Source organism: Pempheris klunzingeri, chromosome 14, assembly GCF_042242105.1.
Source record: "Pempheris klunzingeri isolate RE-2024b chromosome 14, fPemKlu1.hap1, whole genome shotgun sequence".
In the NCBI taxonomy this organism is placed as follows: Eukaryota; Metazoa; Chordata; class Actinopteri; order Acropomatiformes; family Pempheridae; genus Pempheris; species Pempheris klunzingeri.
Genome location: NC_092025.1, coordinates 18,379,529 through 18,398,697, shown reverse-complemented (window position 1 = coordinate 18,398,697; position 19,169 = coordinate 18,379,529). Strand labels below are relative to the sequence as shown.

Genomic DNA, 19,169 nt, shown 5'->3' with positions numbered 1-19,169 from the left:
GCCTTTTGACTTGAGATTTATTACTAGGCATCTCTCCAAAGAAATCCTGGGAGGAAGAAATTTAAAAACTCCCCTACCTGTAACATAACAAATCAAAGATAGAGCGCTTTTGTCTCAGGGTGGCAAAGGAGAGGGAAACTGTATTCAATTAAGCATTACAAGAGAGAATTGTGAGATTGTTTTGTTTTTCTCAAATGCTAATTGAAAAGCAATGCAGCTAGATGTTAGACCTTGAACTAAAGAGGGAGAGGAGGTGATTGAAAGGGAGTCATGGAAACGGACTAGATTTATTAGGGACGAGTTATCAGCAGAGAGCCATTACAATATGTTTATGTGGGGGATTTAAGGTATTTTAACAAAGACACGGTGAAAAGGAAGGGAGCCAAGTGCCACATTAAACTAAGTGGACAGTTTGCATTGTGTTGCATTAAAGCAAGAGCACTCTGCTTTCTGCTTTACTGTTATAAGAGGAATGATAACACTTCAGCTATAGTATCTCTGAAGTACCAATAATCAGAGGTTAGTCATTTTTCTGTGGCATTATAGTAGCAGTATGTATCAATACTGTTGAAGAATGTTCAATTCTTCAACAGTTCTTCTTCACCATTTTCTAGTATATATGGATCATTTCAAAACTAGTAGACGGAAGAGCTGTACTCTGAAGTACTGTCGTGATAGCAAAACAGAAAAGGTGATACAACAAAAGGAGAAAAAATGTGTTTTCATATTTCAGACTTTTCTCTGATTTTCGCTTTTGTTTGAAATACTGGATCATTTTTGCTTCTGGAGTTAAGAAACCATCTGAGAGGGGAAATGCATCTTTGGAGGAACTGCCAGCGACTCATAGACGACTGAAACATGACAAGGAGCCTGCTTTTTGTTAGGGGACAAGCAATATTCTGTAAGATTATCATATTTGTAGTGTTAAATGTTTAAAAGAAAAGTAACCCATAACAATAGCTGTCAGACAAATGTAGTGGAGTAAAAAATACAAAATCATGCATCCCTGTAAAATGTAATGGAGTAGAAGTATAAACTCTAAAGTATAAAATAATAATACTCAAGTAAAGTACAATAGCTCAAAATTGTATTTAAGTACAGCACTTGAATAAAGACACTTAGTTACAATCCACTATTGATAGTAAATAATAATATCTTACAAAATGAAAATAAAACTTAAGGAAAGATCGATAATAAAACCTGAGTAAGTAGCGAGCAACAGAAGATTTTAATATTACATTAGGGTTAATGGGCAAAGTGACTGAACTCCTGGGCTGTCAGGATTTGGCAGCGGCCTCTAGCTTGAGAGGGGACCTAGCGTCATAACCAGAAAATGACATCTTACCTGTTCATGTCAACTATTACCTCATATTTCATTTTCCTCTTCAATTCCTTCACATTCATTTACGGTCTTCTCCCCAGAGGAGGTGGTAAGCGGTAGATATGTCCAACATCTATTTCATGCAGGACCCGAGCTGTAATAAAGCACCCCCAGAGCTCTTGGATTCTTGTTATGTGTGAATATATTCCATGCTGGGCTGAGACAAATTCCTCTCTGCCCACTGCATGTGTGGGTGTTTGTGTTATATTCCCCCAGGAGTTACGGTCTTCCATGAAACAGTGTGTAATTATGTTTTCACTCACCCCTCTTGTCTCTCCCTGTTTGCGTCTTCGGTTTTGTTTGTGTTTGTGCGTCCAGTCCCTCCAGTGATCCTGGTGTATCCAGAGACGCAGGCCCAGGAGCCCGGCGTATCTGCCAGCCTCCACTGCCACGCTGATGGCATCCCAAATCCCAAACTCCTCTGGCTGAAGAACGGCATGGACCTGCAGCCCAGATCCTCCAAACAGCTCTCTCTCATAGGTGAGGAGTGTTTAAGTGCTATTATTCCTTTAAGCGAATCGTGTTTCTTCACACTGGTGCAGTGTTTTTTGAATTACAGTGTTTCATACCCACTGCTAACACTGTAGAAATCTTTACAAATCAAGACAATGCATGTAGACAGAAAAGTAAAGCTTGAGAATTAAGCTAGCGTTCTGTCAAACTAACTCCTTTTTTATTGAAAACTCGATGTCCTCTGTCAGCCATAATATTTTTGTTGTGTTTTCCATATAGATGCATTCAGTACCAAAGTGGTGAAACCAAGATTGCGGTCACTCTCTTCAACCGTCTTTTTTGCTCCTTTGACAAAATAAACATACGCATCCTTCAGAAGTGAATTTAAAGGGAGATTACGAGCGAGAAAATAAAATGAAATGTACTGTGTCAGGAGATGTCAGCTACTTATCTAGGCTAGAAGGGTGCTTTTAAAGACACACTCTCAATATCAGAGAGAAGGAGCAGAATGGAGCACGACTTTTCTTTTTATGGCCCAGTTCTCATTAAGGGAGAGTTTATTGGCTGTGTGTGGGTCATTACCTGTGGTAATAGCCTGTTATCAGCCCTCAGACACTCAAACATGGGAGGCTCTGCAAGGTTCACCAACACATAAACACTGCAGTGGCTACCATTTCAGACCTGCCAACTATCGCGGGCAATGGCAAGGGGCAGGAGTCCCACTTACAGTGATAATTTGTGCTTATTTTATTAGAAACATTTAGGAAAGTAGATTAAGTAGTTTAGATTATCATTTTTATTTAACAGTGCTTCAAAAAAAGATCAAACCACAGGGGAGGTTTGATTTGTTATTTAATTTCCGCATATCACATATAATGTCAGTGTAATAAAGAAACTGTAAAAGCGTTGCCTCTATCCTCATACTGTATTTGGCCTCTGTTAAAGCTTAACCACACACTGACAGTTGGTAGTGAGGAGTATCGATTGTAAGCCGCAGTTGAACAGGAAAGAGAGCGACCGCTTTGTGCTGCTGAGTGAATGAAACCATGTTCTGGAGCTGTCCGCGGTGCTGAAACCACTGGCGTCTGCTGCAGATCTTCACCCGATATTCCCTGTCATTTACTTTGTTACAGTGGGACCCTCTTCATGCAGCTACAGGGACACCCTGACACCTGACACTAAAGATCATTTTTCTCACCCAGATGCATTGTGGCAAGAAAACACAACACGTTTTTTTCTTTTCTTTTTCTCAGACCAGTTTGGGTAAATAAAAAAAAAAAGGTCACTGTAATCACATCCTTAATCAAGGATTAACAGGTTGCATTTGTGGCTGTTGAACGAAGACTGTGAGCTAAATTTCTTTGACTTGTTCAGTGGTGATTATAAGGCTGCAGAGAACATCAACTAAGTATCATGAATGCAGCTGACAACACGTCAAGCAGGGGCATAGATTATCATGAACATGGACCCAGGGTGCAGTGCGCAGCCTCTCAAATAAGCCCTCACAGAGCTGCTGGGAAATGCAGAGTCAGGTGCTAATTATCTGTGAGTTTGCTGCGCTAGTGACCCCTTTCACATACAAGTAGTCATGCCATCCACTGTTAATATAAAAATCATTTTAGATTATAGCCACGTTTAGGCCAGGGGCCCCTACTGACTGCTGGGTCCTGGGTACATGCCCCATTTGCCCTTGCAGTAATGCTCCCATGAGTAAGAGTAAAGAAGAGTAAAAGTCATAATTGACGACCAAACCACTCCCTGTCATTATGCATTGCTACAACCTTGCAAAATAAGGATATAAAGACTAATTTAATGACTGGTTGATTCAGTGGTCTCAATAAGAATTGATCAGAACATAATTATGAATTAGAAGTAATTAAAGTGGTGTCTCGTTCTGTGAAGGCCTGCTTCAAGGCAGTTTTCACTTCAAAGCATTACACACTTTTCTCCCTGATAAAAGAGAATTATTATCAGAATCCAAGAGACATTTCACTAATGTGAAACGCTTTGCATCAACTTCTGTAATGTCTTGTTAATTTACCACCCAGTGGGCACAAATTAGAAGACAGAGATCATTTTCTATGTTAAAGATGGCAACAACTTGTTTTTTGCAAGTGCATGTTTTATTACTGTTTGGTAAATATTTAGCTCCGCAGGACGACAAACACTTACAGGATGCCAGCTTTAAGTTCTACCAGTTAGAAAGTGAGTGCGAGAAGAAGAGATGTACAGAAAGAGATGAAAACTGAAGCTTTCTTTTATGGTCTTATACAACACGGCCTGTAAGAGCACCACTGTGACACAGACACACAGCATTCACTCCCCTTTTGCAGTAAAGTGTGTGGTGTTGTGTTTAATGTGGTGCTACATATAGTACAGGGAGGACCGGAGTGTAGCTGCACATCACAGAGTTCGATGCTGCAGCAAACATCAGAGAGTCTGCCTCTGATGATGACCTCTGTGTCTTAACATGACCCGTCACCTCCATCTAATATCACAGCCACAACTTGAAGCTAAGAGCGCAGCTTTGTACAGCGTGTGGGAGAAAATACAAGTGAAACTAGACTAATGTTCTGAAAGACACAAAGGCTAATGGAAGTAGAATGTAAGAAATGCAAAGTATTCATTTTCATGCTGGAGGAAAAGAAGACTTAGATCAATGTTTTACTGGGCAGCAAAGTGTTCATCAGCTGTGTGAAGTTACTGAGAGTTGAAATTATATAATAATATTGTATCAAGGTTACTTTACTGGTGTGTCTTAACATTCAAATATACTCAGTCTTAAAAGAACACCAACACTCACACAGACAAATGATGTAGCTTGTCTCATACCTTTTAAAAGGTACATTTTGCTCTTATCACATCTCAAAGACATCTGTTGGATAGAAACCAAGACAGAAAGAGTCTGATATATCCGACACGATGACGACATTTCAGATTTCTCTAATTTTAAGGGAATGTTGATACTTAATGACACAAGATTAAGCAATATTTGCACCATTACTTTTTATTTTTTCTCTACCAACCCAGACAAATCTGATCTGTGCCTTAAGCAAAGCATGACATACCAGTGTTTTGTCTCAGATGTTTATAACAAAATTCCTCAGTTAGTTTTAAGGAAGCATTTTTATTCTGTACTGGAGCATGAGTGACTGCTGGATATGAAGTCATGGCATCCATATGGATGCCCGAACACATTTTGGCTTATTTCTGTGGTTCCTGTCAGGTTACTCCCTCTCACATTGGGACCACAGATCCAGTATTGAATCTGCTCTGTGAATTGAACTTTTGTGAGTTTAGCTTTTTAACGAATATAATAAATAACTTAAGGACAGCACATCAAAAGAGTATAATTCAAACAACTGCAACTCTGAATCCTGGAGTTTTTCTATTTCTTTTATATTTCATATCATGACTAAAAGGTTCACGCACACCTTCAGTTTCTTGTAGACAGGCGTGTAGGAGAAAATGCCCAAAAGCAAGAGAAGTGAAATCTCCTGCACGTTCTCCTATCGCTTGCAAAAACCAGGTAGATATAGCTAGCTTTTATTCATGTGAGACCAATCAGGGACCGTGAGCTGTGAGGCAGTCAGTCAGTCCCACAGTTTGTATGCATTTAACCCATCGAAGGGTCCCTTCTACTATGAAGACAGGACAGACAACCACTAACAATGGACAACAAACAAAGTAGCAGCAGTTTATATGTAAACATTGTTGTCTGTAATTCACCCAAACTCTTCTTTCTTTGTGACATTTTCATGATAATTAATATCAAACTGGTGACAGGGGTACGGGTAACACCATATCACTGATAAGGTTACCCCATGAATGTACGTCAAAAATAGGCAGTAAGTAACTACAAAGCAACATTTCATATTAAAAATAGCAATATAATTTTCAGCTAAGCTGGTCCAGATATTTGGTATACATCTAAGGCTGATAATTAGTCTCCCTATTCCACACTGAACTGAAGGAGTTATCAGTAATAGAGTCTGGAATAAACCGCGCCATAAGTGGTTGTTCTGAAGAGTCTGATTATTAATGCATTTATTTCATTGCCTAAGACTGCCAGTTAACCATCTCCATGAATGTGTAATGTAATTATTTGAAATAATGAAAATATGAAATAATGCAGCAACACCAAAATGTTACAGTAACATGTTTTTTTTTTCCATTTGTTTCCTCTCTTCTTGTAGCAAATGGAAGTGAACTGTTTATTGGCAGCGTTCGGTACGAGGACACCGGAGCCTATACCTGCATCGCCAAGAACGAGGTGGGAGTGGACGAGGATATCTCCTCTCTGTTTGTTGAAGATTCAGCCAAGAAGACCCGTGAGTCAAAATTGCCTTTTCCTGCGGAAAGTAAAAAAAAAAAAAAAATGCAGAAAGACTTTGTGATTTTGCATGTTGACTTAAATCCAACTGCTATGACTGCGTGTTACACATGATTGTAAGTCGTGTTAAAGTAACACAAGTTACACAAAGATACAAATCTATAGGAGTAGATTAGCGTTGGTGTGCGTCACTGCTCAGATGTCACATAGTAGTAGCTGTCATACACACAGGCTGCGTGAAAACAGCATGTAAGCAAAACAGCGGCGGCAGCTTCAGGACCTTGTTTAGGTCGACACAAGATGCATCCAGGCACATTACAGAATAACTGCATTTTTGCAGCACTCTGTCCAATTAAACAATGGCTTTTACTTCTATGTCATATGCAAACATTTGTTGTTGGTGCTGTATGGAGGTCTATGCATGAAAGACAGCAAACTGTGATTGGCCACTAATCTGCCATTTCTCTTGGCCAATAACAGTTATTATCACCTAATCTGTGACACAGTGACTAACTCAAATGTGTGGTCTGATCCTTGTATTAAAGATATTGCTCTAAAACTCTACAGACCATGAAACCGATCATGTCAGCGACAGACACAAATAACAATGATGAATGGACGTCATGTTTATTAAGATTTATCAAAGTTCCAATATCTTACATGCAAAGCAAAAGGTTAGATACAAATGCAAAACATCAGAAACCAGATAAGACTGTTTATTGTAGGAATTTCCATATCCATGATGTGGTGTGAACAAAAAAAACACAATTTGACAAGACTAGAAGTTGGACTGTGCTTTCATACTGCCAGAGGATCAGTGGATATTCACTCCTATCCTGTATTCCAACTACAAGAGGATGCTCTCAAATTGCTGTAGTGATCTCATTGAAATACAAAGCTTCAGACAATCAAATCATATATTTTATTTTATTGGTTTCTCTGATATTTGGTCTTTCATTAGATTACGTCATTTTAGGGAGTTAACCATCTGTTCCTAGAAAGAGCTTATTGGGCCAGTTGAAATTAAACAGAATAATCGATGACTTGTCTTCTCTCAAGACAAGAGTGATCTCTTGATTTAGGAGGAAATATGGCCCTGTCATCAGCAGTGAGGAACAGTTTGTAGCTGTCAAATGTGTTTTGTCTTGGCGTGGCATGAGAGAAATCACCTCCTCTTTTTCTTGGAGGATCTGTCTCTCTTTTTCGTAAGGTGATTTAATGTTTTCTCTCCCTTTTCCTTTCTATTGCTCGGTGGCTGACTCGGCAGTTGCAAACATTCTGTGGCGAGAAGAAGGTAATACATTACAGTCCTCAAAGTGCTTTTGTATCTTTGTGAATAGGAAAATATGATGGGCATGTTTTGTAGCTCTTCAGGGCCTGCAGCTAGATATCTACACTTTCCAAGATGCTTGCCTTACTGTCCAAAAGAATCGCAAAGTTGTTTTCTCTCCAGCAAAACTTTACTTCAAATCGTGCTTCTTTCCATGCATGCCGAACATGTTTCATTCTTTTGTTGGGTGTGCTTTAATAATCTGTTTTGCAGATCACCCAGGGAAGAAACATTTATACACCAAGGATTTTATGCTTTTGCAAATAATGCCACAGACCCAATATGGTGGCTACAAGAAAAACAACTTTGTGGTTTTCTGTATATGTATGTCTGTGTGTGTGTGTGTGTGTGTGTGTGTGTGTGTGTGTGTGTGTGTGTGTATATATATATATTATTACCACATCAGCATGGCCACAAGTACAGCTTTAGAAACCCCACTGTGGAGTACAATACAAATACAATCTGTTTTATATACATCATCAAGACATCAGGTTCACCACAGACCGAAAAGAAACCAGTGTGGTTTAGAATACAGCGTAAGCATTTGGAGCTCAAGGAGTTGATTTATCCTCATTAACACAGTGTGTGTCTGTGTGAGTAAGTGATTGTTGCTGTGTCTGTGTTCATACACTTGCCAGTTTTTGTTACAGATTTCAGATATTTTTTTGCGTTTTTCTGGCAGTGTGTTTCATACTGTAATGCAGTGCTCATTCTCTGGTGCGCTGTGTTTTATCTCACAGCGTTATAGTGCAAAAAAAAAAAAAAAAAGAGCCTGACAAATCAATCATCATCATAGTGTCTGTCTTAGCATGCATCCTCTAAATGTTTATGCATGCTGAGAGTGTATGTTTGTGCTTTTGCTTATCATCTCCGCACGTGTGATCTACTCCTGACAGGAGTAATAGTTGCTCATCCAAATGCCTTAACATCAGACTGTGATCATTGCTAACTCATCAGCAGCTGCTTACACAGAGCAGACGAGATGTAAAATATATCCTCTTACAGACAGTGCCTTTAATTTGATGCCTCTTGCTCCAGGTTGCTATGGACATGTTGCTGACAGGGCCCTTTGTAGGCATTGTCAAAATGGCTGGCAGCCACACACTGTCCATCCCCGCTAACATGATAACATGCTAACACGAGTCTTCCTGTGTCTCCTCCAGCAAGGAAATTGAAATGCCCATCACACATGTCAGATAAAATGGGAGGACTGTTTATGTATTTGTTGCTTTTTAAAAAAAAAAAAAAAAAGAAAACGCTGTTTATCAACATTTTTCTGTCCTTCTGTCACCTTTACCAGGTTTGAGTGTGGGGAATATGTTCTATGTGTTTTCTGATGAGGGCATCACTGTTCTTCAGCCCAGTGAATGTGAGATACGCAGACACATGAAGCGAACAGAAAGGATTGTTGCTACCTACGTAAGTGCATAATATTATTTCTTTCATCTACAGATTGACTGATGCAATAGATTCAATAAGATTAAAGTCAATTAAATATGGCCATGTCAGGTAATGAGCTGTTTTTTTTTCATACGTCACTAAATAGGTTTCAGGATGGTGGCGCTTGCAAATGCTGAGCTGTTGCCATTTAAAATCAAATTATCTGCCAGGCAGAAAGATGTCACTTAGTGTTTGCTTTTATATTAAGAAAGAAATGCACTCATGACACATCAGGTATGACACTAAGAGCATCTTACTCCCCTTCAGTAATGGGTTTTAATTAGGTTGTTGTACCATAATTCAAACAAGCGCTGCAAGGTACCAGATGTTGTGCTCCATAATTATCTGTTAGAATCTTGAGGTTTAGTCCATAATATCCCTGCTCAGCTCACTGACACAGTGTAAACACAAGAAATAAATGAGCCCTCTCAATCTTATTCTATACCATAATTATTCAGTAGAATTTCAGTGTGAATAGAAATTGCCACCAAAATGAAGGCCATCCCTCCTTTTTGCCCGTTCCTGTTGTCAGAGTGGGCTCCTCACCTCACTAAATGTAATTGGATTACTTGTGTCCATTAGTCAACAGCTCGAATCAGTAGACTGTATAGAGTCTGTACTACAGACCCTGAAGCTTTTAATCCACTGGAGAACATCCCTCTCCCAGAGCAATGGGCTTTAGATGGTAAAAGTAGCTTGTTCCTCTGAAGGATTTGGGTTTTACAGCACCCTGTAATTGTATTAGAGATCAATACAAACTCAATAAGCCATGTGTTAGCCAGTTCCTGCTGTAAACAGCAGTTTCTCCACTTTGGTGAGGTGGAGAGGAGGTGGAAACTCTTGAAACACAACCTTGCGTGTGGTTGTGTGTGTATTACTGATCACATAACAGTATACGCATGTGTGTTAAGGGGTTTGGACACAAATGTCTTGTCAGCAAAGACAGCGGGCTGCAGAGGCTAAAAGTCAGTAGTGGTATATGAGTTCCTTGTTTTCTTCAAACTGCAACTGAAAAATCTGATTTCTAACTTGAGAGTGAAAACACTGTTGCTAAGGGAAACAGTCATAATGATAGCATGAGTGATAAGTATGATGGGAATAAAGTACGCAGTGGTGAAGCCATTAGTGTGTCCCTTTGGGCTTGGCTATATGGTTGAAATTAACATTATGGTACTAATAGTTCAGGACTCTTAAATCAATGCTTAATCTTTTCTGTTTGCCAATGCCTTTCATTAGATTAAATTTGAGTGTGTTCATATCTTGTACTGCACTTTTATTTTTATTCTCCTGTTTGATCTGTCTTACTGCATTTCATCTTATTTTTAGGTTCTATTTGATTCTGCTGTTTTTAAATCGCATTTATGTGTCTTGTGTTTCTTGTATATCTTGTCTAAATTGCATTTGAGCAGCCTTTTTGTAGGTGCCATACAAATCAACGTATATTGCCTTGCCCCATCTTAACAAGACTATTTTGCCGGTATAACCATTCGCTGTGTCACAATAAGTTCTGCATTTAGTAATCAAATGATTTGATTGACAGCTTTAGCTCCTCAAAAGTGAGGCTTTGTGTGTCTTCTATAAGAAATCCAATCAGGTCACCTTGGGCCTTGGAAACTCATTGTTTTTCATTGTTTTCTGACATTTGATGAATTTAACAATTCATTAATTATTGAAAAAAATACAATAGTCAACAGATAAATCAACAATGAAAAGAGCCTATAGATGCAGTTCTAAAAAAAAAAAAGATCTTGCTGCTTGCCGCTGGTTATTAATGCATCAAACAGGTCGTCACAGTAGTTTAAGACCACGTGATCCTGGTGAGGGATGAGAAATTCACCACGCTGCTGATAAAAATGATACACCAGGAAATCCTGCCAACCTGCCGTCGTCCTCCTCCCATCATCCTCTCTGTTCTCTGTTGGTTCTTCCCAGGAGGAGATGTGCCCTAAAGGTGAGGGAGTGTCTCCTCAGCACTGCGTGTGGTCCTCAGCAGTCAACATCAGGGATAAGTACATCTACGTGACCCAGCCCCTCCTGAGCCGACTGCTGGTTGTCGATATTCAAGCACAGAAGGTGGTGCAGGTGGGTGGAGCAGGTGTCAGGCCTGTTGCAACACATCAAAGTTTCATCTCGGAACGTCGTAGAAATTATTCATCTAGGAGTTAGGTACAGACATTACAAAGCTTTTGTAGAAAACATTGCATCTTGGCAAAGTTAAGTGTTTACAAAAGTTTACCACTCAAATGAGAAAAGTAAACTTTAAAAGTTGCTTCAAGGTTACTCTGGACTTCATGTATAACTAAGGCAGGTGGGGTGTAACATTTTCACCTAATGAGAATTATTAATTTAGGATATTAAAACAGATCATTTTACAAGTGCAGCTTTAGGCCAATATCTAAGGCTTAATTGACTGTCAGCTCAAGAATTTGATACATTAAAAATTTAAACTACATACGTCCATGCAGTCAATATTTGGCTGCATGTCAAACAGCGTGAGGTGCATTCATTTCAACTTGCCATGCGATTGAACTGCCACCGAAGTAAGAAGACCACATGCAAGGCAAAATAAATCAAATGCACCTCAAGCACTTGAAACAATATGGTGCCCAGGTGGGTGCTGGCTGCCTCGCCATTCATCTTGCCTGTAACGGCTGTTTAGAGACTGAATCCCTCAGGGGTTCTTCTCAGGGTCAACATCATTTATACTGAGGTACAGGATGAGAGGAAATAGGCCTAACTCAAGGAGAAGGAGGCGGGAGAGGAAGGGGGAGATAAGTGAAAGTCTGAGTAGAGAGAATCAGAGACATGGCAAACTGAGCAGGTAGCAGTGCAAAAATGTCATTATAAACCTGTAACTTGCCCTTGTTATCAGCTTAAAGGAACCAGCAACCAAAGGTTTACACATTTATGCTGAGACCTGAAAACCAGTGAAATTATTTACCAACCCACTTCTATCAATGCCACATTTGACTCCAAAATACTAAATTAGTTTTTAAAAAAAGTCTTAATTGGTCTAATGTATCTTTTTTTCCCGGTCAAAAATATAATCACAAGAAAACTAAAAGAATGTGAAGTGATATCATGAAAGGAAGCGTGTTCTGACATCAAAGATTTTCTCACAACATTTAAAGTTCAGGTTGTGACCTCTGGTTTCTTCCAGCCCACCAGCTGCCCCTTTTTCTCATTTTCTCCTATCCAACACTGTAAAACCGCTTTCCTTCTCTTGATCACTCTATCCCTCTGGTGCCTCTCCCCCCCTCTCTTTCTTGTAAGACCCTCCCTGGCCTCTGGGTGCAGGAAGTTAATGCATCCTCCCTTTTTTCTTTGTTATCTCAAAGCACTTTTTGCCACAAAGCACATCTGTAGCTTCCTCTCAACAATGGCCTTTACAAGAAGAAAGAACTTGGCAGACTACAGTGAATTAACTTTGGATTAACAGTGGATACACTGACAGAATGAATGGATGAACAACGAAATAGCTTTAGTTTTTTTTTGTTTTTTTTTTTAAATTGTAAAGACTTTTTTATACTTATTATCCTCACATAGGTGACCAAATACAATGATCAGGAAGACATGATTACAGTTACTAGATTGCCATTCAAAGAAAAGACAGCTGCTACCTTGGCCAGGTCTCCCTTGTAAAAGAGATTTCTAATCTCAATGGGACCTCCTGGTTAAATAACGGTAAATAAATAATAAAAAAACAACACTTTTATTAACAAGTATGAGATTTAAGCACAAACTTGGACTGTAACAAAGCTGCTACCCTCTGGTATAGTATTGGGAATACTTGGATCATACTTGGATCACACAATAGATATGTCCTTAACAGCAGATGGAGAAAAGCAGAAATTTACAAAAGATTGATTTATACATTTTGATTCTGGAGCAGCACAGATTGCTGATTTTGTATATTTGGGTAATTTATCAACACATTCTTTTTGCTCACTATAGTGAACAGCTGTCTTGTGCACCTTTTTGAAATGGTTCATCGAAGGTTTCATTTTTGCGAAACTTTCGATTTCCAGAATACACAGGGCGAAGGCTGTAAAAATGTGGAGAAGCTGCACTAACAACGGCTTTCATGGTTTTTCATGCTGTTACACACAAGGAAATTGCACCTTTGTTATCTTTTTCAACAAAGGGATCTAACCTTGACTCTGATGTGTCAGACCTGTGTGAGCCAAGCTTCCCACTGGGTAGGAAAACAAACAGCACATTGGTTAATTAAAAAGAGAGCCAGCTGGCAAAGACCTCTGGTTATGTAGTCACTTTAACCTACTACAGTGGTTTCTTCTGTGTTGCAGTAATCTGCAGGAGGCAGCATGCAGCTGTCATTTAGGTTTCTGCTGTGCTTTTTGTTTTCTCAAGCCGCCTATAAAAGCATCTTGTTTTCAAAAATACTTAATGTTCTTTCAGGTCAGAAGATGTTCTGGTTTCCTGAAGAATGACATTGGTAATCCGTGGCAGCCATGTGTATTTTTACTTCTATTTTGGGAATAAATCCTATGTTTCTGCATTGGACCTCCTGACAGTCAAACTCTGTATTCAGTGCTGTAACATCTATCCCTTTGGATTTTATGTGGAGTTTCCAGTGGTAACAGCAGAAATGTAAAATGGTGATAGAATATGTATCTGACACATTGAAATAACAGCTGTATTGCTACTTTTACAGCATATTTTTCATTAGCTACTTGCAGCAAGTACACAAGGTCCTGAATCCGAGGTTGACAGGCTTAAATTATTGATTTGATAGTATAAAAGCTTAACTGGGAGATTCCCCTGAAAATGTGACACAGCAGCAACTAGACCATTTCTCTAGAAAGGAGTTGACACCGTTTTATTTCTAGGTTTTTATTCTCTTCTGATGTTTTTCTGTCTTTAGTTACAGACTTGTCTGTAACTACTCTAAGCTTGGCATGCTGTATGTTATTTTCAGAATAAGCTGGCTTTCTCGGAGATGGTATTTATCATTATTATTATTTCTTTCTTTGTACTTTTATAAGTACAGTTTCTATAATGCTTTAAGGGATGTCAACATGAATTATAATGCTTTAGACTAGAACTTGAGCCCTGTTTTTTTTGGCCTGTATTTGTTTACATTTTGGCAAATCGGAAGCATTTCAAGTATTCCAAATCAGTCATTTGCAGTTCTCGAGTAATACAGTATTTTTCCTTTCCTTTTTTTTTGTCTAAAATAAAAAAATTAAAAAAACACGTGGTTATAGAGTGATGTAACAGAAACATGTTTCCTTACCCTCACAAATGATCTTGGGTTGAAGACAGACACCTCTGACTGCTTGCAAATTATAGCCTGAAGTTACACTTGAGCCTTTACAGCATCAATTAACTACTACTGATATCACCTAACAATGATGAGGTTTGTCATTGTAACGGGCAAGGCAACAGTCAGTACCAGTTGATCTTTGATAATAAAAGGGGTTTGGTTGGATATTTGTTTGTGTCAGAGCTTAGCAAATCTAAAATCTCTCTCCGTTTATGGCAAACAAGCAAACACACAACTCAAGACGAGCATTCCTGAAACAGCAAACCTTAATGAACCCAAACATTTTCTCATAATGTTTCATATCACATAAACTTTGCCATTAATTCCAACTTACAGGATGCTTTGTGGTGGACACGAACTCCTGCCCATTGCCTCCCAGTCAGCTGCACTGTGGCTTGACCTCAGCTTTACCTCCGCTCCCATCATGTAGGACGATAAACGCTTGCAAAGGCAAATTTACACGTCCACAATGTCCACATACTGTACATGCACACATGCTGAGTTGACACTTGGCTGACCAGTGCATAGCAGAGGGCTGGACCTCCCATTACTGAACACAGAGCTTGTGGTCTCGCTCCACTGGTGAGGGTGTCAGCAACTCCCTGTCCACCCAGCCAGAAGCAGGGTAATGGATTGTGTTATTCTTTGTTGTTGACATTGCAGCAGGCCTGAGGTTGAGTTTACTCCACCCCCACATCTCGCTCTTTTTCCTGTCTGCCTGCTCTCTTGATTCCCTTCTCCCTTTTTGTGCAAGTTATTCTCTATTCGGTCTGTTCTTTCACGTCATATGTGTCAGATATCCCGACTAAAACCTCTCTAGCAATAACATCTTAAAAGTGCACACGCTGTCCACTTTTGAGATGTGATAACTGCTTGCTCTTGAGTGTGTTTCTTAGGTGTGTAAAGGATAGCTGGTTAGTATGCTGGGGTTCCTTTTCACCACATGTGCAACAAGCAAGCTTTCAACTTTCAACTTGAGATGATTTCCTCTCACATTATATCTTATCGGTTTATCTAATCAAAACAAGCCCCATATGTCCCATTTTGTGGAACTGACCACTAGTTTCTTTCACATCTGCAGTTTTCCTGTTATCAGGGATACCAGTACAATGTAGTATCTGTGCTGACGCCGTATAATAACAGCCACCTAGTCAGTCATACTGTAGTTTGTTTGACTGTTCATTGTATGTGCAAGTAAAAGACATGTTTCCCTTGTTTTTACACAATTACCAGCTGGGCTTTTGTGGAGCACCATGGACAGAGCTTTAACTCTTAGCTCACGAAACATTTCATTTAATCTTTTCCCCACTCTCTCCATCTCTTCTAGGCAGTAACAACAGATCCTTTTCCAGTGAAGATGCTCTACGACAAGTCACATGACCAGGTGTGGCTCCTAACATGGGGGAATATGGACAGAACACACCCGACACTTCAGGTGAGTGTGTTTTGTACGTTTTATACTATAGAGGTAAAAGCTGTTTAGTTTCGCTGTAGTTCTTTGCAGTGGTTTCTCAACAAAGACAAGCCAAATAGTAAACCTTAAAGCTGCACTAGACAGCTAAATAGCTGGAAATTGGAATAAGGTTCTTATTTGTTACTGTTAAGTTGACACAGTTTTGTTTGTCCCTTCCTGTATGCAAAACATTGTGTTATTGTACATTTCCAACACTAGAATTTCTTTTGAAAAACAACTCTCTACAGCCAAGTGCAGCTTTAAAAGTACAAAATAGGCCCTCTTTATTATAGTCTTTTTTCAACGCCACCCTGCACAGATTTTTGGTGTGTATGTGTGTTTGTGAACTCTGATGAGCGATTATCTTCCAGAAGAATATAATCTATATAAGCTGTAGAAAGTTTACCAAGCGAGGAAAACAGCGCCTCATAACTAATTGAGCTTAGTCGTGTGCCTGCGTCCCTGTTTATGTGATAAGTATTTGCATGACAACATCTAATCTATGTATGTTTAAGAGCATTTACCAAGCCAGCAAAACAACAATTCACAGCTGCGGCGCTGCTGGCTTGTGCCTGGCGTCCCTTTGGACCAGTGGTGTTGGAGGCTTCACAAATGAGAAATGATCACAGGTGTGGTTGTATTTAATCCACCTCGGGGGATTGGGTGAGGCGAGGGAAGAGAGAGGAGGATGCAGGGTCGACAAGGTGTTGGGGAGGGGAAAGGGAACAGAGCTGGTGCCCATGGGAGAGATATGATGCTGTTTTTATAGGGCCAGTATTTATGTGTGTGAATATGTGTGTGTTTGCCTGTGCCTGAGGACGCTGCCACAAGTAAAGCCACCAAGGGATCCCATTGTAATCTCTGTAATAGACACAAACATGTTTATTGTTCTGCTTTGTCCCATTGGAAGACAGGATCCCATTATAATCATGTGAGGTGTTGTGTTTGGCCTTTACTGTTTGGGGATGTGCTATTCATTATGATGAGTGCAGAGAGATGATACTCTCTCAAATGTATGATGCTTCAGAGGACCTTTGGAGCGAAACGACGTATTTTATATTCAGAAAATCACTTGAATGCATAAATGATTTTTTTTCTCTGCTGTTTGCATTGTTGGTTTTGAACATTAGTGGTTTAAAATACATTTTTAATAGTTAATTGTGGAGCTGTAAATGGTTGTGCAGTCATTTGTCAAATGGCCCTGTAAATAGTGCTTCTTTACAATATTGTAATATATCCATTTTGCATACAGAGTTTTTAAAAGAAACTTTTGCTGTAATGCTAGATTGTTTTGGATCTAAATCACTATGGTCTAGCAACACAAAGTAGTTAAAAGAAAACCACCTGTGTGTGGGGTTTTAACTGTTTTCTACTGATTTACAGTCTACGTGGCCAAGTAGCGTGTCGTACGTGTGTGTGCATACCTCTCCCTGTTCTTTTGCACCTTTTGTAGGTGTAGTAGCTGGGGATGTTTAGGTGGATGACTCAGTTGTGTGTGCTTAGTGTTTATACTGCAGTTGTTTTTACATTTCTATCAGAGGTTATAGTCTTTCATGAAGCAGAAAATTCTTCAAAAACATATTTTTCATCACAGACAAAACAATTTTCTCCTCATATAATTCGAAACTCCCAGAATACATAAAGCGGCTTTGCACAACAGTTCTCCCTTTCTCCTTTTGTGGCTGCTGCCTGAACTGCAAAAAACAAATTTTTGTGTTTTTCATTTTAGTCATCTCCCATCTCTCTGCAGTCGTTCAGGAGTAATGAATAATTAGAGAGCAGGGCATGAATCACTCAAAAATGCAATTGCAGGGAAACTGCATAATGGATTGGAGTCCACATGGATCACACCACAAATAAATGGTCTGATAATGTCATTATCATTTGGACTGAAAGTAATTGACCTGTTCAGCAGCAGCCTGTCACTACCAGAGGCACCGCTTCGCCTCAGCGGATCATACATGTGTACGAGTGTGTGTCTGTGTATGTGCATGTTAATTTGTGCGCTCGCTAAATGTGAATGTGTGTAGGTGTGCGTTCAGCTATGTGTGCGATGTTTTTAAGCAGCCAAATTTTAGGATGGCTCAAGGTATTTGTGTAAACATCAGAGGGAGTGTGATTGTCAATTCATTAGAGAAGACAAATGGTGGAATGTGTGCCGGGCGGAGAGAGGCATGGCCTTTCAAACCGTCAGTTCTGTCTGCGTCTACGTGCCAAGAAGACATTTAACTCCTGACTCTTTGTTTTCCCTGTTTGCGTGCAGACACACACAGACACACACTTGGATAATTTGTGTATTTCCCATCTGTTTTCTCCTCATTTATCTCTCTATGAGGTTTGCCAAATATATGCTTAAGACTTATTATTATTATAAATTAAGTCATTATTACGATTTCATGAATTAATCAGCGGGAACTCCAAGTATGTGCTGGCATGTTTTATAGTTTTATCTTTTAAATATTTTCAGAAAATTTACTTTTTAAGTTTTGGATTTTATGTGGTTTATACCAGCTTTTCTATCTTATTGACCTCACCCTCATCAGTCTCATTTCTCTTTTGTTAAAGTCATTCTAACTTTGTTCTGCCATAAAAGAACAGATTAATTTTTATAAAATAGATTTCAGTTTATCAACCCAATACATTTGTCATTGCTGGGAGGGCCAAGTATTGCTTAAAATGTTTGGTGGATGGCTGAATGGTGATACAATGAATATCTCAACTAAATGACAAATTTATCATTTAAATCAAGAGCATCTGCTGGCATAGTGGTGCAGACACACACACACACACACACACACACATACCGTACAACTGCAATCTCCCTGCTTTGGTTCTGGCCATTATCTTTTATTGCATTTAAACTCTAAGATATCCAAATTTTATCATTAGAAATGTCCAAACATCTTAAGCCTAAGATCAATAAGGATCTGATGGAAGAACAAATTACTTTCACCACTGGAATGCAGATGAATGTTTGACATCAAAATGATTTACATTAATTTTCTCACAGTATTTTAGCTGAGTATCTGTTCTCTTGTATACATGCATTTAGAAAATTTAGAAATTTGCCTCGGGGAGTAAAACACTAAAAGTATTAATTGAAGTTTTAAATTCTAAATTGAGCATTGATCTTAAGCAACAAGCCTCCGAGTCTTCTAGAGGATCAATAATGTGCTTTACTGCTCCCGAGGAGCAACAAGATGAGTAATTCTGACGGTATATAAAAACTTCTGTCATCATGTGTAATATGAAGGGTTGTACTGATGTGCCGTGTAAGATTTATTGAATTCCCTAAATGACATAAATACACGGGAGCGTTTGAGGAACTGCATCTCATTTGGATGTTCTGTACTTAGATGGAAAGGTGAAAAAAAAAAAGCTTCTCAAGGCTTCTGTAAGAGTGAATGTTGTGGAAATGCAAAAGCTCCTCAGTCAGAACCAAATCCCCCTCAGGTATTAGGGCAGCCGGCGAGGCAGGGGCACAGTAAAACT

General features: G+C 39.2%; 1 protein-coding gene across 1 annotated transcript in view; it reads left to right on the top strand.

Annotated features, from left to right (window-relative positions):
* The window catches only part of fstl4 (follistatin-like 4), a 178,607-nt gene that overhangs the window by 156,669 nt on the left and 2,769 nt on the right, over positions 1-19,169 (top strand). The window contains exons 8-13 of the mRNA XM_070843905.1: positions 1,700-1,861; positions 6,031-6,165; positions 7,435-7,461; positions 8,798-8,916; positions 10,870-11,019; positions 15,552-15,659. Coding sequence (XP_070700006.1) covers positions 1,700-1,861; positions 6,031-6,165; positions 7,435-7,461; positions 8,798-8,916; positions 10,870-11,019; positions 15,552-15,659 — 701 coding nt within the window. The remainder of the gene's footprint in view (positions 1-1,699; positions 1,862-6,030; positions 6,166-7,434; positions 7,462-8,797; positions 8,917-10,869; positions 11,020-15,551; positions 15,660-19,169) is intronic.